Source organism: Argopecten irradians, chromosome 2 (assembly GCF_041381155.1).
Source record: "Argopecten irradians isolate NY chromosome 2, Ai_NY, whole genome shotgun sequence".
NCBI lineage: Eukaryota > Metazoa > Mollusca > Bivalvia > Pectinida > Pectinidae > Argopecten > Argopecten irradians.
This window is the reverse complement of record NC_091135.1, coordinates 27,382,464-27,409,930: the sequence shown is the minus strand read 5'-3', so window position 1 is coordinate 27,409,930 and position 27,467 is coordinate 27,382,464. Positions and strand designations below refer to the sequence as shown.

General features: G+C 34.8%; 1 protein-coding gene across 1 annotated transcript in view; it reads left to right on the top strand.

The window, feature by feature from the left end:
• The window catches only part of LOC138315005 (galanin receptor 2a-like), a 99,081-nt gene extending 78,946 nt beyond the window's left edge, over nt 1-20,135 (top strand). Inside the window, exons 4-6 of the mRNA XM_069255711.1 lie at nt 5,456-5,676; nt 16,357-16,778; nt 17,051-20,135. Of these exons, the coding sequence (XP_069111812.1) occupies nt 5,456-5,676; nt 16,357-16,778; nt 17,051-17,069 (662 nt within the window). The 3' untranslated portion in view covers nt 17,070-20,135. The remainder of the gene's footprint in view (nt 1-5,455; nt 5,677-16,356; nt 16,779-17,050) is intronic.
• Nucleotides 20,136-27,467: the final 7,332 nt, after the last annotated feature.

Below are 27,467 nucleotides of genomic sequence, written 5' to 3'. Positions count from 1 at the left end.
TAAATTCAAATGTCATATGCTCAAAGTTTTAATGACATCTTTTCTATCATTATTTTTCATTATTTGACATTGAATATCGCTCTCTTACTCTACTGGATTGTATCGCTGGTATAAACACTAATAGCAATTATAAGAAAAAAAACACCGCATTATTTTCGACAGTGATGTACGAAAGGGAAATAGACATGTAACATTGTATCGCATCTTTTTCAATGTCAAAAGTGTGGAACTAAATATGTAAACGTGAAAACTTCTTGCCAGTTGATTGAAATACATGTACTAGTATCAGTTTGATTTGGTTTCTTATACTTACGCTCTATTATCAGGTTTTTTTAGGACGTCCTCCAGTATATGTGGTGTCTCACGTTTGTGAAGTGCGAGGTACATGTTTTGGGAGACTGTGGTATATTCGTTATATGTCTTGTATAGTGTCCCTTACAGAGTGCTACATCACTGAAGCAATGTCATCGGAGACGCCAAGCAACAAACCTCACCCGGCCACAATATACTGTAAATGGGCTACTTACCACTCGTGAGGTGGTAACTTTGATATGCATCACTCGTGAAAAATGTCAGTTTCCATCTCATCACTGCCATATCATCTGTATATTATAATGAAAAATATGACGAACGATAAACTTCATACATACAACAAAAAAAGTTCTACTTGCGTATGTACACTAAATGTGCCTTTTGATGTGCTTAGAACGGTATCTTTATATGTATGACTATTGACAGTTTTCCCGTTGTCTATGGCATTCTAGCGATTGAGTTATCAATCATCAGGCGATATACGGATTAATGGTATCTATGTCTGCAGACATGGTCTTCCGTCGTGAAAGGCGACTTTTGAAATAAAGAATTTCGATATTGCAGATTTGGGTTTCCTATTGTGAACAATACATTATCCTAAGATTTTTAAATGTTTTTTTAATGAAGCCATTGCACTGATGCATGATGACGTCCAAAACGAATAATAATAGGAATATACAAATAACATAGTAATACAAGTAAATAGGGAAGTTATTGTTGTCGGACAGTATTGGCTTATGTAAATGGGGACATGGTTATATTACATTGTCATAAACGTTATCTTATCCGCACATGCATTGGTCACAAGAGAAGCCGTCCTGGAATGACCCTAGCCGTCAATATGACGTTACGCCCAATCCAACAAACCTTACCACCAGTTATGTAGTTCATCGTCTTTGTTTACATAGAAGTATATATGATCTGTGTCGTTTGTATTGGCTATATTAATGCATAAGACACTTCCCCTTGAACACATTATGTATTTTATTTTTTCATTAAATGTTCATCGTCTCATAGTCAAGATTTAGATCCAAAAACATATTTGCAATAGCGATAACAGGATACCATGTTGTTCTCTATCGACACAGTTAAATGGGCATCATCTGTGTAATTGACATTAGAGCATTGAAATGTAAACCTAAACGTCCCTTTGATCTTTGACAAATTGTTAATTGCGTCTGGAAATAGTTGATATCAATTCCATCGAATATCTCAATAACAGAAACATCTAATAACTCACTATACGCCCGCGGCTCAGTAAAAAGAATAAATATTGCTCATGAAAGAGCAATTCTACCTACGAATAATCCTACTGAGCCTGTTTGACGCCGCCTCGGGATGACCTTTGTAATAAACCCACGCTGATTAATATCAAGATATCAAAGTGTATCAATATGATCATAGGAACACATTGAAACCTGAAGTCAGATATAACCATCAGAAATGACAACATCACTTGTATGGACTAAGATTGCTATACTTGTATCGTATAGTTTTCATTCTATAAAATTACTGGATGGCTTTCTCGTGATAGACTTCCAAAATTATCTTATTGAGGACACGGACAGCCTTATATACCATATGTTTAAGATAAACGGACCAATCCGTAAATCATTCACAGGAATATCGTTATCTCCAGATTAGATTAGCAAGACTAACCAGGGATTAACGTTAATACCCTAATATCACAGCTAGACATTAATTAGTTTTGGGTAAAACATGCATACATATGGGTACTCTATTGATGTAGTTACATTTATGTGTGTCAGTACTAAACTGATTTACTCTCATCATGTTAGCTCTGCTGAAGTCAGAATTTTAGAACTTAATCACTTGAAATATTTATAATGATCTAGTCTAGTTATCAATTTGTTACTGATTGATGTACCGTTAAAGACATGTTCAAACCACCGGATTTCGGCGTTATAGTTATATGACCCTTTCATATATGTGTAATAAATGATATTATACATTTGTATATATATATGTGTCTGCATTACTAAAAGATCTGAATCACTTGTTTTTGCTAAAGCTGCTTTTTAACAGTGTTCTAAATAACAAGCAATTTCAATTTATAACCAAGTGTTTTCTTTATATTTGAGTACAGAATTTCAAACAAAAGTTGTTGGTTTTTTTTCCCTGCAGAAATTAACTATTCATCAAGAAAAATATATATGGGATATTAAATGATTGTTTATTTCATATGAAGTTATGGATTACACAAATATAAGGTACCTTTACCATATAACTACACCAACCTACGTTTCAAGAATTTCAACGCCAAAATGTACTGCAAATCCAGCGGAGGCAGCCATTTTGTATTGCTGTCCTCGAAATCCTGACGTCACGTCGTTTCTTCCATAGGCTCGGTGCACTCAATGAATATCGCTCCAGGTTTTATAACACGAGCTAAATGACTGGATATCGGGCGAATTATGTGATACAAAATATATTTGTACCTTTATAAATACGAAAGTGCTCGCAATATTTATACTTGATCCGTGATTTTCTAATCGCTGTTAATCAAGGCAATTCGGCTTTTTGCAAAATAAGGGAGGTAACTCTAGTATCGTCAAACCCACGTGTCTTGGTTGTATATTTTGTTTATGTTGTAGTTCACAAGTTTAGATTATTCTATTGCATGTTGACCATTTTCAATTTATCAAGTTACTTATAATACCTTTTATCAATTGCACTGCGTTTTAACAATGCAATTTGTCAAATGAAAAATACGTCAATAGTATTATCATATACATGTAGGTCATTTAGCGTAACGGAAACAAAGACGATTGTTTTGATTTGAAATTGTATAGAAATGATGCGAGGCTTTCTTTTCTAATCTAAAGCAGATTTCAAAGCACATATGACTGTTACGAACAACAGAATGGACAAAACAGATATTGAAAGCATGCTTGGTGATAGAAATTAGATTATTACCATTGATAGAGATAGTTCCTGGCTCCGTATTTGGCGCTGAGTGAATCTTAATGATTATTGTGTTACCTGTGACCACTTAAGACGACACGTAATGGACCTGTCTCGTAGCTGAAAGGCATGCAGTGCACAGGGGGTGATGATGACGCCAGTAAACACATTTTCTCCAAATTCATTATACAATGTGATTCAGTTGTTCTTACGCATAGTAATGGCATTGATTGAAAGAACACGAATGCATTGCAATCCGACGACTTCCCAGCAATATGCTGTAAATCATTAAATCATTGTTGCTTCATTTTACTTATGTGCGAAAACAATAAAAGTGTTTAACATCATCCGCCTAATTTTTACAACACTGTTACCTAATGCTTCTCTAACAAAAGTATGCTGACGTCCATTTATCTAATGTAGTTTTACCAATACATAATTAATAGCTGAGGTAAATCAGAAAGCAAAGCACGAAAATGGTAAAGAAATAAAAATAAAAACAAAATAACTTTAAGGTTATAGATACACAGTTTTAACACGTTTAAAGTTATGCGTGATAATTTTATTATCAGGCTTCATGTAACAAATCGTATATTCCAACAACGGAAATAATACGTTCAGCTATTGTCTGATATCCTTAGGCTCCGAAGAGTGAGGACGTAACCTATCGAAATTGACAAATAGATACACCGCGAGAAAATGAAAGCTATGAGGAACTGTGTTAGACCAGAAAACAGTTATGTTACATAATCTGATATTGATCAGGTGAAAACACTCACTGAGCGCCGTTGCAATATTAAATAGATTTACATCCTCGCGTCCTCAAGGTATCTGTGCTGAACTTTTTCTTTAGCATGTTATGTACGAAGAGAAACAGCATTTTTTTATTTCATATAGCAAAATACATTGATTAGTTCCGTAAATTTAAAATCTATTTCTCTCAATAAGACCTATTCTCAAGTTTGCTTTCTTTTGGGTATTTGCAATTATATCAAGGAATCCGTGATTTGTTTGCGGCAAGGCAAATTCTGTCAAACTTCAATGTCCTTCTTCTGTTTATTTGATATCCAAGGTCCCCAAAAATATCTTTAGAAATTGAACTCCCTATTGCGCCTGAAATCAATAATCTCATTATGAAAACAATGTATGTGTAAAGGTTTGAAAAGCCCCAAATAATATCTTATTTTGGCAATACATAAAGCACCAACGTGAATTGATCACTGCAATTTATTGTATCACCAATAAGCGTAGCCATAAAGTTATAGCTGAGACACAATTCCATGTTGTACTGTATAAGATATGATTGTTGCAAAGGTATTTAATCAATGAAACAAGGGAAGACACAAAGGCACCCGGGCTAACCAACATAAAATTTGAAGTGTTGACCAGTTACGTTGTTTTTTATAGCATTGAAAAATGAACTGATATTATATGTTTCACAATGACCGTGAATAATGTTTTCTGTTATTATTTTCCTCTAAGGAAGTGTCACCTTAATTGTCTGATAGATTCTAGTCTGCTGTGATATTTTCTGATCCCTGCATCTGTTAATATATGTAATTAAGACGAAAGCCTTATGAACCAAACATTAATATTCCCCTTTCTATACTCTCGATTCACTTACAAAACGCTCCTTGCAATCAACTCGTACATACCAATACATGACGATTACGTCTTCATTATTTCTTTGTATTACCCTTCAAAAGATCATTATTTCGCAGTCTCCTTACTTTCCCGATCTCTCTTGATATGTCACTACTGTATCCGGTCACATTGACATACCGTGTTATGGGTAATCTTCTTGAATCTTGTTCTGTCATCACTATTTTAATCTCCCCTTATTTATTCGTCACTTTTTTAGTTTGAGACATGTCATTGACAGTCTCTCATGATATGTCTCTGTCATTGACAGACTCTCATGATATGCCTCTGTCATTGGCAGTCTCTCATGATATGTCTCTGTCATTGACAGTCTCTCATGATATGCCTCTGTCATTGGCAGTCTCTTGATATGTCTCTTATTGACCATCTCTCGTGATACGTCTCTTTCTAAAGCTTCTCGTGATATGTCTCTGTCATTGACCATTTCTCGTGATATGTCTCTGACATTTACGGTCTCTCGTTATATGTCTGCCATATGCAATCTCTTGATGCTGCAATAGTATCATTTGCTATGTCTTTGTCTTGTTTTAAATTACTATTTTGTTTTTACTTTCAGTGTCCTGTTTGATATCACTGCCGTACGTTCTATTCACGAAGCTCCTAGAAGAAAATGGCGTTAGCGTGTGCACTCAACAATGGCCGTTGGAGGGTATGAACAAAGGCATGGCCCTTGGCGTGGTAATAACGTCTTACATCCTGCCACTGGGCGTTATACTCGGATGTTATGGCAAGATTCTCCAGTACTTATGGTGGGGAAGCAAATTAAAGAAAAGTGACGTGAGTCTTCTTACTTCATCTTAAGACATTTAACATTTTCGATTAGGACACATAACAACGTAGGTAACATTTCTTCACATTTACAGAAATCTCCGCGAAAAAAAAAAGTATTTTGCCGCCCACGTCTTTCAAAAGATGGTGCAATTTTGACAAGCAATAAATGTCATGCCTTGCTATTGCAACAACTGAAAAGTAGCAGGGTATAATTATCAACCAAACTATATATATCATCTATGTGATGATATTCCATGTCATTTTAACTATTCGACATTTACACGCTCATTCAACTTGTACTTTCTTGAATACACAATGCCATACGCAACGTGAAGTGGTCATGTTAAATGCTAAAATAAGCATAGCGGCTTTCAAAGCATTTCCTTTTGCGGAAAATGTGCTTATCAATGTGGTTCAAATTATTTAACGAGTATGTCAAAGAAGAAAATAAGAGCTTCATTACATTTTTATGATATTAAACAAAACAACTTAACCAATTAATGTTCCAGTTAACATTAACGAGCGATGTCGTTAAAAGTGACAATTTCCGAACCTTTCGTATGGGTTGCTAATGTATACGTAGGGTGAATGCAGATGTACAATCACGCATACACTCCACAGTATGTAGAATTCGAGTTAACAAATAATTCATGGTTATCTTCAATATAACAATGCCATCTTTTCTGAATGAAAAATTATAGAATAATTGGAGAACATGTGTAATTTATCAATTAGTTTAATATGACTGAGAAATGATATACCATACGTGGTAATGCTTTTTGATCGATTTTGGCAATGACATAAATATACATTACAAAATACAGTGATGGTTTTAAATCCATATCCTGATATTGTAAATCATACTTGATTGATTAATATGTTCGTTTATCGTACAACCGAAGATGCTTATCTAAATATTAATACTACATTTAGTATCATTCCAAGATGAAAGCTTAAATCCAAATAGAAAGTTACATTAGGAAATATACCAAAACCTAATTAGGAAATATATGGGCAGCTTTGATCATCATTTACAACAAGTTATGTTTCAAGATTGCATCGTATTTCTTGCAAAACAATGTATCAAATAAATTACAACTTTCAGATATGTAATCTAATACCGATATTACTATCAATGTAAATCATGCGTCACACCATGTTACATCCAAAATACTTACTGGTCATATATGTCATTAGTCGGCATTGACATGCTACACTTTTTCGAATACAAAACAATATCATTGACAAAATGACAAAATTCACGCCTTTAGAATATATGTGGACATGGAAAAATACCAAGAGTTCGTTTAAGGTTATAAACCGTATTTAGAAATGTAATACAATCAACCTTTGTGACAAAGACACGTGTGTGCTCGACAACACGATAGAAACAATGTGTTATTGTATTTGTTGTACTGTTTCCATTGACTCCGATTTCCACTTAGAACCCTTATTATATCCTCTGTCCCCCATGTGCTGATTCTATGGGCAGCACTTCCATCCATTTCTTATTAATGTTGCCCGTATATGTAGTTTCTGGTTGCCTTATTTGATTGTATAGTGACCCACAAGGCCAACAGAAAGCCCGCTATTGAATTTTATTTTCCTTTCATATTCATGTAGGTCAAACGTGTAAATGTAGGATTAGTTGATAGTAGACTGGCGTAAGATAACTTCGGTCCAAATTTCGGTTCTTCGCCCTTCATGTAACCCCGAGGCATCAAACCATTTTAATGACCTTGTCAGTCCCGAGAAAATGTCAAGGGTTCCCTTGTGATCAGGAATGATGTGTTGCCGTATTAGCACAGGGCCAGAACAACACGGTCTGTTTGAATTTATTGCAATATTGTGCTTCTATTCTACGTTATATCAGCAGAAACTGTCTTGTCGCACCATCAAACAGTTTATTAATCACACGCGTTTTGTTTTATTAACGGAAATTGTTTTGTATATTAAACAAAACAATTATATATGTCTTAATCTGTAATAAGAAAAGATACATGAGATCAAAGTATTTAACAATATCATTTTTCAACAGGAAAACGTTTGGTGTCTGAAATAATAAACGATGTCGATCTAAACTTCACAGAAACTAAGTTGTTCATTTTACCTTTATTTTTTTTTAATTTACAGACCTCCGTTCAAACATGTATTTGTTCATCCTTTGCTAATTTGGACTAAGGCTTTTTGAATATAGTGTTTCGGTATTTTAACATACATCTTTTAACTATTTTAAACATGATCATTTTATTTGACACACAAGATAATAAACTACCAAATTTGGCGTTAGAGTTGTATTAACTGCTTTCATTACATTATGGTCAATGGAGAGGTCGACTTTTACATTAGACATTCTCCCTTGAAAGTGCTTAAACATACTAAAATAACGATAACACGATAGCATATTTTCAAAGAGAACGACAACGATACGTACACAACACGGGTATACCGCAGTCTCCCAATACATGCAGCCACACGTAAGGCTGGCCCGAATTTCCCTGGCTGTGAATAGGACGTTTAGTCTAACCAACCTGCCTCATGTTCCTGTGTGATATTCAGGATAAACAAACGGGCTGAGGATACGTATGTAACTGGTGATGTGTATTATTAGGTGTCTTTTTGTCATTTTGTATTTTTGAGATTGCATAATGCGCAAACGTTCCGCTATAAAAAGGAAACACATCAAGAGTTTTATTAGTCTCTTATATGCACCATAAGGCCTACTGGAAAAGTCATACTTAAATAAACCTTAATAACGTACTTACCAACAAAAGGTCGCGTTATTATCCTTACACTCCAAATCATTGGCAAGTGGAGGCAACGGTCTCTACGTCATTGAAACATACGGAAATACTGGATAACGTATATTAGAAATCGTCCTTAGGTTGATATTGTTTCTCGTATCTACTAAGTGTATGTTGAGAGTTTTCCACGACCGTCATATCGCCTTAATAGGGAGAAATGGAAGGGTAAAGTGGTATACGACACACTAGGGTTATTGACTTAGCTATTGTTAAGAGATAACGGAAATTCATCCATGGCTAGGAAAGGAAGGCAGCACCTAGTCTTTTTATGGATTTAAGAAGGTATTAATAAATCAATGATATATGCCCATCGTACGTCGAAGATTTATATTTTTAAGCAGTAACTGTTTCCTTACTAGTATTACTTTGTCTTACATACAGTGTTAACGATGTACGAATATTGGTGACTGTCTGTGTGAATATCATCTCGCTTATAAGATTTGTAATTCACGTTACTTAATGTACTAAATGCATAGAGTTGCACAGCGTTCGAAATGACCTATTCGACCTGCCCAAACATCAAATCTATATAAAGGCATTGCTGCTTTATAAATTTCTACTTCGATTACGGAGACCTTCGCGACGATACTGAAATCAAATCATCATTGTCATATTTTCTTAATAAAAATGATATCCTAAAGTCGGCGATTCAAATACGTAAAATGAAATCACACCAAATATTAAGTTAACTTTTTTCAAAAATTTTCAAATTACGAAATTATTATATTCAAACCAATATTTGTTTTCAGCGAAAATGTTTCGGATTCGTGTTTTATTAGATGAATTGACGTGAACTCTTCAGGCACAACTCTATCTACGTACATCTGAAAACTAATGCTTTCCTAATGTGATGTTTGAACTTAATGCACCAACACAATGGGTCTAATACAGGCTGTATTCCATCGTATTGATTTAAAAGCAGTCATTGTTAAATGATAGAAGACAATGCATCTCATTTTAAAATGCATTGTAGAAGTTATGTGAGTAGGAGCAGGCTGGTACAGATAGGATATGACAGATATTGTTTGATTACACGTTATCCGCAATTTCAATATTTTTTATCAAAATATCAACGTGTCGATGGAAATAGAAAATGAGTAAATCCGTACATGACTGTCTATATTATCTGTCCTGTTGATTACAATCAATATAAAGATAAAATACAACCGAAAACTCTACGACATTAGCTTAGGCCAGAAAAGGTTTAAATGAATAAATTGAACCTCCTTGTCACCATGAATCGTGTTTTCATCGTTATGTATAGAGTGGTAGTATCATTACTTATTAATATTTTCAGTTTTATATTTTTGAGTATTGATACAGATGTTAATAGATTAACTTACGTGGAGACTAAGAATTTGAATGAATTTGAGGCGACAGTGACACCATTTAAAACAAACTTGCTGTTATCACAAAACTAAGGAATGAGTAATGGTCTGGATCATCATATCGTTCTTATTGTACATTCCGACATCAGTAATCCGCAGTGATAGACATTCCCATTCTAGAACACGTGTCTAAAAGGATCAGCATAATGTCCACCATACACGTGTTTGATTTATTCATCGATGGCGGGAAGTTATGAGCTATTATCAAATAACTATAAGTTGATTTTAACGACATGCCACGCCAATGACATGGCCTAATTGCTATTTTCCGAAATACCATTTATAGACGCATTTTTATTTCATTTCGTCAAGTTCATACTTGCACCTTAGGTTTAAGAGATTTAGAACAGCATATATACATTGTTTCATGTTTTCTGTGTGCATAAGCGTACTATTCTTTAACATGTATCAGTTGGGTGCTGAACAACAGTTTTTATATCTACGATACTATAGGATATTATGTACGTATAGTAGAATGTCTCGAGATCTGTACGTAGTAAAATATATCAGTCCTGTCGTGAATCTGAAATTGTTTCGGTTACACATTACGTGACTTTTAGACCTTAAGTTATTTCTCTAGATGAAAACAAATTATATTTATCACTAGTCACGTTTTGCTGTCTGTGGGGACACAGAGTTAGACGTCAATGTCTGTCTCTGCTAGTCAAGCTCCTCTCTCCCAATATCGTCTTTCCGTTGGAATCAGCTGTACAAATACGTAATATGTTTTGTTTTTATTTGTTTTCGGCCAACTACACGTACAGTGTAAATAAGGACATCCTCTACCGAGACTATAGCAGCCAGGGTCATATGAGGACGTAAATGTAACGAACTGACCTATACAAGTGCGGGGGTCAAAGGGATACCGAAATATTAGTATCAATGTACTGATCTATATTTAATCAGAATCGTATGGACATCAGTGTCTAGTCAATGCACAATTGGTCGCATATGACGACAGGTGTCATGGGTAAATCCACAACCAAAGTCATTCGTCGGGAATAGTGGCAGCCAAACCCATACGTCATAGTGGCATCTGGGAGGCAGACACGTAGGGAGTTAGGAACAGCAAAGAAAGAGACGGGCGAATTTAGTGTTTGTATTATCAGAGGCAAAGTTCAAATTCAAATGTCACATGAAATCACGTCTTTGCTACAAAGGCCTTATAGGTTCCGACTCACTCATCTACTGCCTATGTTGAATAAACGTTGTGGTCAATTTTCCATATCTAACAAAAGATATCTGATTTTAAAGTTTCTTTAAAGTAATTTCATGAAATGTTTGACGACGAACGGATGATGGGCGTACGTCGCACATCGGCGTAATATCACTTGTCCTTCTGCCATGAGTGCTAAAACTATGTTATTGTTATTTTTTAACTAGATGTTTGAAATTGTCTGAACAACATATGGAGATTTACAAATTATGTTTTATTATTTTTTTTTATTTTTTTTTTTTATTATTTGTTAATGTTAATCCTCATGTATAATCATTGTTGCACCAGGTTATTATATGTAAGTCAACTTCCTGCTACCAGTCGTTCATGAGTTAATACTTTATTTACGCACTAAAACATATTATATATCAATGCTCTCATTGTGGACGTTGCATTACAAATTAAATAGAAAATGCAAATAAGAATGTAAGAGTAAAGGATTTTTAGCCAACTATCAATATCATAAGATACAGGGGAAGGACGCTTTGCATATAAATTCTAACCATAAACGAAAAAACCTGTCATTTTGAAATGAAAATTATATGTATATTGGCTTCTAAATCGTCGAAAGTATTCTTATGTCAGATATTTACAGTCCGAAACGACTGCGGTATTCAAAACGGTGTTTAATGTATATGTAAATCTACACAAAAGAAAAACTGCGAAGGGTATACTGGTCTGTGAGGCGTAAAGGAGACGGTTTGGCGCGTCTAGACCTCTATTGAAATTCAGGAAATGACTGGTTATTCTCACCATCTCTCAGTCGTGATGTTTGACCGCTTTGACGAATGGGTGTACGCATAGTAAAAATCGCACTTGCACTTCAAACAGACATACCTCCGAATAGAATAAAGCAGTTTTGTCACTGAATTTATTTGATATAATTGCAATAGATAAGACTTAATGTGTAGCTTACATAATTATATCCTCTGGCGAATTTAAGGTTCTGTACTTCAGAAACAGAGGTGAGGCGTTTGTAGGCCGTGTTCAACAGTAAATATCACCCGTGATGTTTGATAGGATCTCCCACTACTGTCACAGTCGGCATCTATCACACGGCTGGTGGGAATACTTGCAATTGACAGTTTAGGTCCACCACTGTGTCGTAGGAAACTAAGGATCTCTCACGCCAGCGGAGCGGAGTAGGTAATTCAATAGCTGTACATCGGGAGGTTGATCAGCCAGAATACTAATACGTACAAATCATATCAGAGGCTAATCTCTCAGGGATTACTATGTTAATCTAGGAGAGCCAGATCACGTTGTCTCCGTCCAGACACCAGAAATATCGGGATTCCGTCCGACATTTATCGTTTAGGACAAGGACCAGTGCGACTTTATCGGATTCATGGACTGTTAACATTTTACTGACACAAATACGTTCTGTTTTTATAAAATTCCTTCAATATATGACATTATGGATACAAGTATTTTACACTCTACAAAAAGAAAAATGACAACGACAAAATATCTAATGTCAAAATAAATTGTGATAAATATCGAATTAGTAACATCACTTTAACACATTGCTTAATACAATGTATATTTATTTACGTATTGGATCTCACAGATGTACACTACACGCGTATTATATAAACGAGTTTTATTCAAGAAAACGTAAGATACACTGTATGACTGTTTTGGAAGAATGTTAGATTCATATAGGCCAATTTCATCACATATAACTGTGTGACTTCTATAAGGATCCGTCAAAAACACTGCAGGAGAGGTATATTATTACTAAAAGAATAATTATGTCGACCGTGAAACTATACTGAATTCAAACTTTACCACCTGAACTATTGCAGACGTTATCGTTTAACAGCTGTTAACATATTCTGTGTTCGACATGAAGTGATTATCTTGGATGTATACTCCACAGGTCTGGAAAAAGTGGTAAAATAGTTCAATGAATTGGAGAATTGGAGCATGTGTGAAAAGCTCCAAAACCTTACTGAGGACGCTATCTGTTAATGAGTTGTCAAGTTGAAATTGGTACATCTTTACGTAGAGCGTACTGCATCAATAAATTGAAGCTGTTGTAGTTCTTCCAAAAGTATTCGTCGTTAAGAAAATTCTTATTTAACATTTTTTCCTTATTGAACATAATGAGTATACATATTGATAAAAATACAAGCATGTCAATTGCTATCGTTTTCTCGAAGTATCAGTTCCACAATTCTGGTCAAACTATCAAATGACTTAATGCATTTAAATAACACTCACTCAACACTTTGCCACAATGGTTACCGGTGTTAATGTTGTATTTAGTGATTGACGCCTCTGGCAGTGATCTGAGCTAATTGATGACCATAGAGTATCATTTGCGCTGGCCTGTCGACCCGAGACACAAAGTGCGTAGTTCACATTGCGAATTGATTATCATTGTTTCTCATGTGACACGGCTCACGACTGATTAACCGGCATGAGACAAGGGTCATTGTCCATGGAGGATATTGCTTTGTCGAAACATTTTTGATTTATCAGATTTCGCCAAGACAACGCTTGACCTCTGTCAAAACGTGCAGAGATTTTTTGAGACTTTTCTTTCATGGAAAGCTAAACGAGCCGTAAAATAAGAAGCGTCGCGACATCATGATGTATCATCAGTGTAGATTTAAGCCCTCGTAGGAAGTTGATGGATAAGGCGCCATCTTTGTATTTTCCCTGATGCGGCTCAGTATTTATCGTTGACATCGCAATGCATCTTATTAATTGTAATATTGCAAGAGGAGCAGAAAACTGTAATATCACATCACAATGTGCCTTAACATAGGACACAGCATTTACCCTGATTGTTATTTGATCAATAAGTACCCACATTTTAAGTTATTTAGATACAAAATATTTTCCTTTTTTAATCATTGTAAAAACATACATGTAGCATTACTGTGCACGTAGTTAGAAACAATGTTGTTGTTCTCAAAATAAGAGGATAGAATGGTGTAGAGTGTAGCTAAAATCTACATTTAGTCTGGAGATGATGTGTGTCCTTATGTGATACAATATCGTCAATATTCGGTTAAAAGTAAAGGTCTTTGTAAACGACATTGCGTTTGAATGAAGCAATGTAACAGTGAAATTGGCACGGAAAAGACACGTCCATCTTACTGCCAGTACTACATGCCCCTGAGGCTGCCTTGTCTAGTTTTAAATTCCTAGAATGATGGCAATTCCTTCCGTCAGTGGCCTAGAATTAGTATATACCGAACGTATGTGGTGCGTGGGCGTAAATATTTTTAGCGACAAAACATGGGACAACACAAAGCACTAACGGAAAGTAAACGATTGGGTTTGGAGAAAAAAGTACATGTCGATTTCAGTTTGTTATCTGTTGGCCAATCCTTTGTTCAGTAGAAGTAACCTTGATATTGACTATGACTTAATGATTGCTTAAAGTAAACCATTGTATTCATTCGTGGGCCTGCCTACCGTTTTAGGTTTTCTAAAAACTGTTTTATTTCTGCTTTTATTGCTGTAAGGCATTTGCCTTGTACCATTTATACGAGTCAGTGAGGCTAGCTTTAGATATAAAAGTTGACATAATCCGACTTTTTAAGGTACCGTACAGCCAGTTATTTTCTCGGTGATGATATTTTCACAATTTCGCGGGCCATCGCCATGGTTACGAAATTTTGATTAGTGAAATATTACGAACTAGTTAAAGTACATAAAGACACTCTTTATGCTAAAACACGGATTTGGATTATCTCAAATTTAATTATCAGTTTAGCAGCCAACTTACGATGAATTTGACGTGCACCAATAAACGCATGTACTCTATAAATGCAAATAAAATATCTCAGCATACATAATATGTAATACAAGGCAGCAGTAGAACATGATTATTTACGAAGATTAGCTACAACCGCACTGAAGAGGAAGTTACCTCTGAGACAAAACTTAAACATAATGATTAATAAAATATGTTACCTGTAAGTGATCGAGTTTGGGTTATCTCAGTCGAGGGCAAAGATTTTGTAACATAATCCCAACCGAGGCTTCTTGGTCCTCCTGGTTCAAAGCCGATTGACCATTTCATCTGCGCTTTGAATTTAGTCATTCCGCGTAAAATTATAGTTCGGTTATATCAAAGAAAAACGATGATCAATCGGTACATACTGTTTTAATTAAAAATATCAACCAAACATTTTAAATGACTGATGTACATATTTCTAATAATATTGATTGCCTGAAGCGTGTGACGTTACCGATTCGAGAGTATGACGTCATATGCGCGGACTGTTACATGAATGGCGTAAAATTCCGGCAAAAATAGTGTAAAGGTACCAGACAGATCGGACGAGATAGAAAAATCTAGCACGAGGTATCATATGAGATTTCCCTGTCCGAGGTGCGAGAAAAATACATTCCATCGGGATAGTTTGACTATACACTTGAATTGATGTCAACATTTGCCTCACTGCAGAAATTAATAGCTTGTATCATTTTACCAACTGACATCTTTCAAAACAGATCAATTTGTTTTGACGAAGGACACGCATGCTGTTCTGTGTTCGTCCTCAAAATCCTGCATAGTTTCCATTTACATTGATTAATAGAACTGTTCCGAATGAAATGTCAAAGATTAAACCAAGAATGTTGCGAGCTACGTTGCGGACATTTACATATAGACGCAGATTTTTGTAATTTATCATATCACTATGGCAATGGTTTCCTTGAATACCGTGCCGCCTCTGATGATGACAGATGTTTCTGGGACAAAGCATTGCACAAATGGACATATCAAGGACATGTGAGAAATGGCGAAAAGCACGTTGATTTTCCATCTATAAGCTTTTCATCGTTTTGACAATAACAATATCACATTGACACTTCTTGGAACAATACTTTACTTTCCTTATTTCTTCAATATAAGTTATTATATTGTACTTCTATACCTGAGATGGGGATAATGTCATTTGGTGATGTGACTAATCTCAGACCCATTAATAACCAAATTTTAATTCGACATTTGGTGATAGTAAATATTTCGTACAAATATTTGAACCATGATAACCATATAAGATGCAATAATCAATTACACGCCTGGGTAAGCATTTTCTTTGTTTTAAACAAGAATAGGATTTTGCTTTACGGAAATTAGCAATAAAGTCATTTATAAAATTAACGTAACTTATTCTACATTGTTCTGGTGTTAGCTGATTACCATAAAACAGGTAAGGCATTGCTTCTCATCAATAACAAGTTAGGGGGACGAAAATTGTATAATATAGCTATGCTTTCAGGATTTCTCACGTTTTTCTTTGTGTTTCAGCATGAATGTAATGGGGCGCCTATGTCACTAAAGAGCAAAGCACAGCAAAACCGGAAGCGCCGAGTGACGAGAATGGTGGCGGTGGTTGTTCTACTATTCGCAGCCTGCTGGCTTCCAATACACGTTATAACGCTTTGGATGGCGTTTGATCCAAACTTTCCATTAATTGATCCCCTTCTCATATTTAAGATATTTTCACATACATTGTCATATGCTAACTCCTGTGTAAACCCGTTTGTGTATGCGTTTTTGAACGACGGATTTCGAAAGGCATTTCAGAGGGGTTTCCCGGGCTTTAGTAGGTGGTGTACCTGCCTGTGTCGTAACACGAAAGACTGTCCAGAAACTAGTATGATAGACAAGGCTGTGGAGGCCCGGCCGGGACTAGAGCAGTCGGAACTCCTCACCACCACCCAGACACTGTGAGTCTCCATAGTAACACTGTATATACATGTAAACATATTGGATTTGTTTATATAACTGATTTAGAAATATATTCTTAAGAACATATTGTATAATGAATATTGAGGCAGACCTATAACGTTTGAATTTGCTGATAGTTAATTAGTCTACTACTCTAATAGTGTGTTTAAATCGTATTTGTCATTAACCTGATTATATGTACGACAAATCGGCATTATTGCATATGTTTCAGTATGTAATGTTGAACTTTCGTATTTGTCTTCATTTACAGTAAACGTACGTGTACATGATGACGGCTTGTTGTTATAGCGACAACTCAAACTGGGCGGCATGATGCCATAACAGCAATTTAACATTTGCGGCATGTTGCCATAGCGACAACTATATAACTTGACGGCATATTGTCATAACAGCAATGTAGCCTTGCGACATGTTGCCTTAGCGACAACTATAACTGGGCTGCATGTTATCAAAAGACAAAAGCTGCTGCGATTTATGTTGTCATAGAGACAAATAACAACCAGGTATGGGTATCTTTATGTGCAGGGCTTATTATTCTTTGTGAATGACTGTAATGTTTGTTCAGTAGGTTGTTACACTTTGTACGAGACAAATATGGATCGAATAACTGCGACCCATGGTATATGCTTTACTTCATCTCGGCCATCAAATTATCCTCCTATGCCATAGGTATCAAACACAAACAACTCAAACGTAAGGTATTGCTAACCAGATAATAAAATGATCATGGATCAATTTAACTGTCACAATCGCATCATCGTTATTTTACAATTTGAATATGCATTTTATAAATGATTAGAAATTCTACACACCATGGCATAGCACGTACAATAAGCCAGCCTATGAATCATCAAACTTTCAATTGTAGCAGGGTACAGGATATAATGATAATTAAATATGAATATGTTTTTATAGGATATGATGAATGGCCGTGATGTCCTAAAACATAACCCATGATATTACCATTTAGAACTGGCTGAGCATAAAGACATTTTCACGTGAAAAGTGTAAGAGTTCATCTGAACAGCATACAGATGAGGGCATTTATATAATCTTGTACTTCAGTTTTGCGTGTAAGGTATTATTAGAAAGCAGCATGTACTGGAACTACTTTTAAGAAAGTGATAAAGTTTGAAAGAGTGCAGAATTAAGTTACCAAATATTATAGCTGTACATATAGATAAGATAATTGAATATACGAATATCAGTGTAGAGCTTTGCCTCCACTCACTGATACTCGTTATATTACTCGAGCTATCAATGTTTGTTTATTTGATATACATTTCACGCTGTGTTGTGCATGTCGGTAACAGGAGTCGGAGTAACATTGAACAGATGAGCACGCGAACCGCAGGACGGATTCGCTAAGCTAAGAGAAATATTTATGATGTGACATTTACATTATAATATTATATGGTATTCGTTATCAAGAAAATATTGTACATAATCGTATATTTAATTCAGATTCTGTTGGATAACGCATGTATTTCATATGTTAAAGCATGCAATTCGCTTATGCTTTCATAATATTGCTATTTTCATACATATTTAATATATATAGAAAGCATGGCATAATTTTAACATGAAATACCAACATCAGTGCATCTGTTATAATAAAATATATTTGATGTGGAGACTTCTAATAAAAGTATAGATTTTGATGGTCAAGATCTTTAAGACGGTCTGTTTAAGAAAATTGACATAAAGGCACTATTCCATGTTTTATATAAAATGTATGTCAGAACGTTTCATCAAATAGACAAATTTTCCTTGTCCAATATTTTGTCAATAGCGTGATGATTTAACTGCTTTATTTGCGCGGAACTGTGCGGAGGTTAATATGTGATAAAAGTGTTTTATATAGATGTTTGGCTAAATTTCTTTACATAATGCAATTGTAATATATCTACATTTTGTGTTTCGCTGAGTGTATGTTAGTCGTTGTGTTCGAGAAAGGCAACCCGAAAAGAGCTATTTTTGACAATTTGTTCTGTGTAACATATAAATCGTTTGACGTGGCGTGTGGAGACGTACATTAACACAAGGAATCTGTAATGTTAATGTATGTGTTAAAGACTTGCATTCTAATTACAATAGAATATAACAGGTCCTTTAAACATCTACATCATTTATGTATAAACCATAACGTACTACAAACTGTGAAACTGTATTAATTTGATCAATGTCAATAGTATTGGTGTTTACCACACAAAGTAAAGTGCACCTGTCCATAAGTATATTCTCCAAGAACAATCCTCACTATTCAAGGCCAAGATATCACGGGCGACGTATTGATATATTTTACTGTTAAAACATGAGAATGTTTAGTCACGTGTCACTGTTGAGCGACGCACATTATTAAGCATTGCATCAATATTCAGTGGTTTGAGATAATTTAAAATACAGCAATGTGATGAACTACAGCTTATAAACTTCGGTGGTATTTAATTAAAAAGATACAGTAATTGCTACATATAGACAAAAAGATAACTTGATTTTTATTTCGCTGTTTCTATTTTGCCATTACTTGTACATATTAATGTGTAAAATACATATTGCTGACCTAAAGCGTGTTTCCTTTTTTTGAATTGTTACAAACATATACATTATAATCACCTTTGACTGTCTCAGGCGCTATATGGGTGGAAGTCTTTGTAGTCAACATAAAGTTCTGCGGATTGAAATCATGTGTATCTATTTGTACTGTTATATTATCAAGTCTTAGTATCGCATTCATAATTTACGTCATTTATTGGTGGATATTTTAACACTTATTATTATTTTTTTCTCACACAATACGTTTGTGAATATCATTTGGCCTACTTAAGTGTTTGTAAATATGATATGTTCTCTGTACATACTAGTAATTAATCATCTATGTACATCTGTAAGCCTATTCATGAATACGTATAACTATTGTTCGCCATTGATACATTATATTTGTCCTTGCTACCATACGTAACAACACTACCTATATGTGCCGTATGCCGCTTTACATCCATGTCCGAAATATCGTTATGTTTGTTATAGCTAGAACTCTGGCACTGGTTTGGTCACGTGGTGTGTTTCACAATACATAATGGCTTCCCTTGAATGTAATAAACAGTACTTGCCAAATCTGTCTTGGTTTTACTCCACATTAGAACATATTCAAATGACGTTGGTTTTTGTACTGCTCGATAATTATATAGAAACATAACACTGAACCAATTAACCTCACTGTAACGTGACCCACTGACCTATTCAAATGAAAGGATAGCATACCTGTGTGAAACGGACGAGTTTTCAAAGATAGTATGCATGGACAAATTTATCATACAATATCTAAATGAATAGTATGGTTACCATTGAGGCAATCGAGACGTTAAAAACAATGTCACACAAAACTTATTGTGTAAGCAGTAATTAATATCTAAATCCAATTACACTGCTATTGTCCAGTTATTTACGAAAAACCATTACTTTTTTAAAACAAAAAATCGCGCTGTTATTTTTTTTTACAAATATATAAAGTGTAGGGTTCTCTATAGTTGAATCCCTTGTCCATTTAATAGTTCTAGCTAATTGACGTGTACAAATGTACAATACACACCGGACAGCACATCAAACTGGTCACATTATGCCGACAACGGGTAAACCAGTCGTTCAAATCCCTTTATGCTGAACGTTAAGGTGGAGAAAACACTACCGCTTTCATAGGCTATGGTGTGTCGCGACAAGGGAAGAGAGTTTAGATCATTCCTCATAAGGGCGAACGCTCAACTGAATGTGAGGTGGTGTCAAGGGAAACGTTAAGGATCAGCAAGTAAGTTAGAAAGAATGAAAACAGGAAAATGCGTTAACTATGTATATACTTAACAGCAAGGAACAGCAAACCACAAACTAAATATTGCTAAACGCATTGTGAAGTGATTTTTTTCTGACGTAGCATTAGAGAGATTCATTATTAATAATTTTAATGTAGATGATCACGTTTCACAGAACATAGCGCTAAGAACTCTGCGGCTTGAAGCAACCTTTTTATATAGGGCAGGCTATTTTAATATCTAATCATTGTTCTCGATAACATTAAACCATCCCTGCCTGCATCTATGCATATTAGATTTAAATTCAGGTTATACATGGTAGTAGGCTCGGAGAATTTTCTGCCTAATGGTTATGCCGTAATGAACTAGAAAACTGTATTCTGTACCGTGAATGTATAACCTCTCCAAAAGACATGACACAAAACAAGCGTGGTACGAATTATTTCGTCTGATAAGAATCTAAAAAGGCCAGAAAAGTTTTCTGATTTTTTTTAAAGATTAGCGCTTAAAAGACAATTTGGGGAAAAAAATGTATATTTTCTATTTTGCAGGAATTATCAGAATTACAGAGAGAAAAAAAACATTCACGAATCATTAGAGAGAGAGAAAAAAGCGTAATAAGGGCCAATTTTTTTTTTATGAAAATCAAATCACAAATGATATAGACAGCATTTAAAAAAAGATCAAAATCAATAACTGACAGGAAGGAGATAGAGGGCAGTGAATTAATCAGAATAGCATATTACATCAATCTACATAAACAATAACATTGTAAACTAAGGAGTTTTTGACATACAATAAACAAAATATCTGAATTGGTTTTCAATATTATCATTTTATTTTTGTATATCTAGGTTTGAGTTATGTCGTCTATATTTCTTATTTGACATTTAAAAGTCGCATGCACTTCTTTAGTCACACCCAATTACAGTAACCTGGTTTAAAAACCGATATCATATATCTTTCCATTCATTTTGATAGCCGCATGAGATTACACAAAACAGAAAAGAAAATTAGATTGGAAAGCCACACTTACACAACACGTAAAGAAAATAAATATACATATATGTCTAATATGATTTAGTAAAGATTGAAACAAATTACTCCAATTTAACATTGATACTACTTGCCTGTATTGATTGAATAATTAATCCTATATACTTGATTGGCATCAACTCTATAACAGAAACCTCTTCATATTTATACTGCTTTACACGGATAGCCAACCTTGATACAGGAATTCCTTTGAACCGTTTACATGAAACCTGTTCTCTTACCTGAAATACCTATTTTGTTTACCTAAACTCTACCGGACGAGGTTTCTGATCAGTAGAACAAACAACTTGCACTTCGCTACAGTGGCGGTTCACATGTTATGATGACAGAAGAGTGTATCGGATTCAGTCGGTCGTCAAATGCCATGTGCTACACACTTATAAATCGTATGAGGATGAAGCATTCGGCCGTGCATACGTGGGCTGCATATATTTACTGATCGATTTGGCAGGTTTGGGTTTAAGTCGTCATAACACATCTGATAGATAGCTTGGCAATGACGATAACGTAAGTACGGAACACATGCTTATCTAGCATATCTTTTGACAAAAGCTTCCAGTGTATAGATAGGCAAGAGTAAGTTGCCTTTCAATTTATAATATCTATCCCATTTATTTGTTGTAAAACCGGTCTATCGGGATTCTCTTTATGTGGTAAGAACTTATCCCAAGAGAATGGGACACATAGAACACGATAAAATTATTCTTTACGGTACGGCCAAAACCGACACATGAAGCCATCCAACGGAACACCATTAATATAGGATGGAGGTGCGGTGGGGTGGGGGTTGGAGAAAAGACAGCTCGGATCTTCAGAAATTCATCATACAATTTTAAAGAATTCCATAGTCTATTTTATACATAGAGGTTACATAACGAGTGGTTATTGAATATATAAAGTATTTCACAGGTGTGAGTTATTCTATCGATATCAGATAACCTTGAGTTGTATGATCTGTTTCTACCACAATCAAATCATATGCATACAGGCAATAATAAGATAAATAAGATAAAGCTAGCCCTACGTATGATAATACAATCGACATCATCCTCAGGGTCATTGTACAGCAAGATTTAACACTGACAAAAAGAAAATTTCGAATTTTGAGTCGATAGAATACGCTACGAAATGGAAAAGCACCTTCACACATCCGGTTTAAACATCGATTTGTTCTGCAAGCAGCGATCGTAGTACAACAACACGCCGTTAACAATTTATGATATGACATCGACAAAAATGTCTAAAAGTTAAAATGTTGACCAAATAAAAGTCATGGTGGTCAATATCCACTAGTGTTATATCAATATATTTATCCAACACCCAACACAGTGCTGCTTTACAATGGCCTGAGAGTGGAATAACACGTCATATTGTGGTAGAAACGGAGATTCACCCGTTTCTCATAACGAATGATAGGGATATTCCTACCGAAAGTAACTGAGGAGAGGAATACTGCACTTGAGGGTAAATGAATTCGTATATACTAACGTTGTATAGAAGGATAACGATATTTTACCCGGCACTAACCTGAAACATTTGAAATTCGGCATTTAATGCAGCATGGTGCTTCATGGCGAAAGCACTGGAATGGGGAAATGATCATTCAACAATTTTTTATGTTAAATAACGATATTTTCGTGTCAATTTATTCGTAAATGATATTACCAGTGCTCCTGATGACGGGGTGTTTTTATTTAAGGTCTACAACTTGTCACAAAGCATATGATCCCTTGTGTTAATTCTTTATCTATCGATAATACCAAATGAAATATATGTACTGCAAGTTGCATTTATAAGATTGGGTTTGGAATATAAAATGTCATCATTTATAAGTTATATGCAAAGATCCCTGTGTTCTTGTTTTCTCCGCAAACACATTTCAATTGAAATCAATACTCTTAAGATATCCAATGCTAAATGTATGTTATCTGGTAACACATCCTCCACAAAACCCTCCATCATACAAACATATTCTATGATAAAAGTGTATAACAACATCAGCTAGCCTTATAATTATAAAAAAAAAGGTCAATGTGATTCTCGTGATTGTCTAGATTATTTTTTAAACAAATTTTCTTATGAATCAAAGTATACTTTAGTGTATCTAAGAATTATTTTCAAATACAAAATAGTGCATTACGATTATATTTCTTCTACTACAATTCACTTAACAAGTTTTGTATTAACGTAGATATCAAAACACTAGCATAAACAGCATTTAATTTTGTATAGTGCCAAGCAAAAGTACTTCGTTTTTTATTGATTATGAGAACACAAAAGATAAGCAAGATCGACATTTGGAAATAACATCCATTCATTCAGATAAAATCCTATTTCCAGTGTCAGTAAGTAAGTTAGTGTTTTAAGTGTCCTCGGTGTGATCGTTGCCCTTTTCTTTAAATGACTTATTCTATAGTCTCTGGCATTTTGAAAGGAACTCCTGTTATTTGGTTTACCAGCGGTCATCTATGTAACTATTTTATATGTACAATCCTGTGGGGTTTCCATTACAAAGTTGGCAAATGTCAAACTACATAAACGGACAAAGTGCCAGTATACAGAACATCTGACAAAGGTTATAGTAATATGACAAAAGGAAACATTGTCTTTGATTCCCCTTATCTGCTATGGTATGACAGTTACCCGATGATGTCGACAGTACGTGTGCGTATAAACGTTTATTTTTTGTTTGATTTTGTTTTATTTGCCTAATATCTATTAAAATACTTATATACAGCAGATTTGAGCTTCCATCCATCTGATTAGTATTTCCCGTCAGGTAACATTATACGTAAGTTGTCCAACACCAGCACCAAACAGAAGCCAACTGTCTCTGTAAAGGGAGAAAACCTTCTTCAAGTTAAGCCTCCAACACAACTGTAACAAATGTAAACAAGAGTTCTGATTACCTCCCTTTACCAACATTATCTTATGAGGAATACATATTGCAAAACCATGAAGGGGCAAGTGTTATCGCTTAGAATTAATAAACAGAGAAAGTCAATTGGCTAGGTACAATACTTCGAAATGGGATTTGAATTAAGGCGTACATAGGGATTCATAAGGGACAGTGTTTCAATTCCCGTGATTGACAGACAATCAGGAACTCGTTAAATCTAAAAATTAGAAATATCACATTAGAAGTATTATACGGTCGTCAGCATCATGATAAAATCAATTTCTCCCGAGAAAATCTTATTACAATGCCATTGGAGATCCGACCTGTCGACGGCTAACAGTGTCTTATTGGTTTATATCATCAAAATATGTAGTACATTGTTTGTATGTGCAATGTAAAATATACTGAAATTGTACTTTCAGAAACAGGTTTTTTCGCTACCCTTCCGATACGACGATACAGATTGTAAACGGCGACTAAATGTAAGAAATTAATTTCGTCGTCACAATATTAAAAGAGCCGCCAAATTATACTGCAACCTCCAAACACATTGCATACATGGGAGGCCGACCATATCTGTAACATAGAACCGCTGATGAATCAACATTTTTTGTGGATTGCAGCATGTTGGTATCGGTGGAGAAAAACCAGAGCTTGTTTCACAAAGCCAAAATATATTGTCTTTTTAAGATAGAAGTGTACGAAATTGAAATTACAGGGAAAGGTGACACTGTTGCCTATCTACAAAGTCTACATACTTAACATCCAGTAAAGGTTATACTATTGAAAAATATATTTTTGAATATAAAGTTATTAAAGTATCAAATAACTAAATCTTACCAATTTGTAATGTTTCTTTTATATTTATCAGCCTTCAAAGAAATTTTAGGATTTTGACATAATTTGCATTCTGTGAACACCATTCAAGACATGGATTCTTCTGATTTTGAAAAAAATGGCCCTTATAAGTTGAAAGCTGTATGGTGTTGGATTTAGTTATATAACTGTAACACCATTCAAGACATGGATTCTTCTGATTTTGGAAAAAAAGTAGCCACTGCGAAGAGAAAAAGTGGAAAAAGTTAATACATACATCCTGGGACCCAATCAACACTTGGAATTTAAGATAATTGAACACAAATTATAACAGCAACTAAAAGATCCGTCACGTGCACCACATATGTTGAAACATGCTAGTTAAATCCGGAAAGGGTTCCCGTGGTTATAATTGACAGATAATTGAATGTGTAATTTGATAATGCCAACCTATTATCTCATTTGTTTTCATCACGCTAGACTAATAATTTACATGAACACTCTGGAGAGCCTAGTGCTATCTGGAGAAGCACCTTGTCATTTGATTAATCAAATATCAAGGTAATACAATATTTGATGACTGTAGGGCCTCGCGCAAGGTCACTTGTCGAAGAAGTCACAGGAGATGGAGAGAAGAACATAATTACATAATAATATTTGACATCTGACAATGGTAAGATATCCGTCTCTGTCCTACTTTCAACAGTGAAAGTAACTATTGGAAAAGGAAAATGGAGCCCTTTCTAATTTTATCACATTATGAATCAGTGTCTAATCCCAACTTTACACTGTCATCCTCACTCCCTTGTCAAATATACGAATGAATGCTGCATAAACTGGTGTCTCTGACTTGCTATCACACGTGATATTCCTGTTAATAATTCTAATTAATTTGAAACAAGGTCATAGCAAACTCTACAGATACTCCGTTAAAGTTGTTCATCTGGCATGTGTGATTTTCGGGTTACTCGTATTCTAGACAAACGGTTATAAATTCAATACAATAAACAATTTCCATTAGTTAAACCGAGTCAAACAAATATAAGTGGAATATAGTTTGAAAATAGCCATTATCATTTGCGATTTCTCTCTCTCTCTATTTATTAAAGGATTAAAGTCTCTTTCTGGTGGTTCTATCGAAGGATAAAGTTGAATAGGTTATCGATATTTGAAATGGACCGCGAAGCGTAAAGGCGGTCCATGAAACAAATATCGATACCCTACTCAACTTTATCCTTCGATAGTACTACCAGAAAGATACTTTAATCCTTATATTTACAGTCTTAGATATTCTTTCATAGCTCAAAATTTACCATATTTGGTGTTTATGGCATTTATAAGACTAAAATTGAATAATATCGTTTGGTTCCGACAGGGATTTGGAACAGCCACTCGAAGTGGCGGAAATTCCTGCCAATTTATCAATGAACATACAAATAAAAAAAGAATTCCATCTAATGGAGCATATATCCTGGTTTTCCTGATAAGAAACTATAAATCGTTTTATTTATATGATTTTAAAATCTCAATATGGCAATTAAGCATTGATGTCACTATTTTTTAATTTTATCGGGGTATGAAAAAAAAATTGTTTGCAAACTGTGTGAATCCGCGTAGCGGATTCTCACAAAAGTTTGCAAACAATTTTTTTTTTCATAACCCGATAAAATTAAAAAATAGTGACATCAATACTTATAATTAATTTTATACTCTATTTGATAAAATGAAGTATGTTTAAATGTAACATTATAGTGTTTTTTCAAGGGATTCTTTTTTCCGAATCAATACGCAACGTCAATGTCTCTATTGTGACGTCACGTTAACGTCGGGGTTTCGCGCCATTCTCGGATTTTTTTTTCATAGTGGTATGCAAAAAAAATATTGGCCAATCAGAAAGCCAGATTTGGTATGAAAACAAAGAAAAATTAATTATAACAGTTTGATATTATTCTTTTGCTTTGTATGATTACACACGCATACACAATTCATGTATCGTGGCAGGGTATTTAACCTAGTTGTGACGCTGCGTCCTATTCAAACCGCCTTCGTCAAGGAAGTGTGACGAACAGAGTTTCTTCAGTTTTGTGATC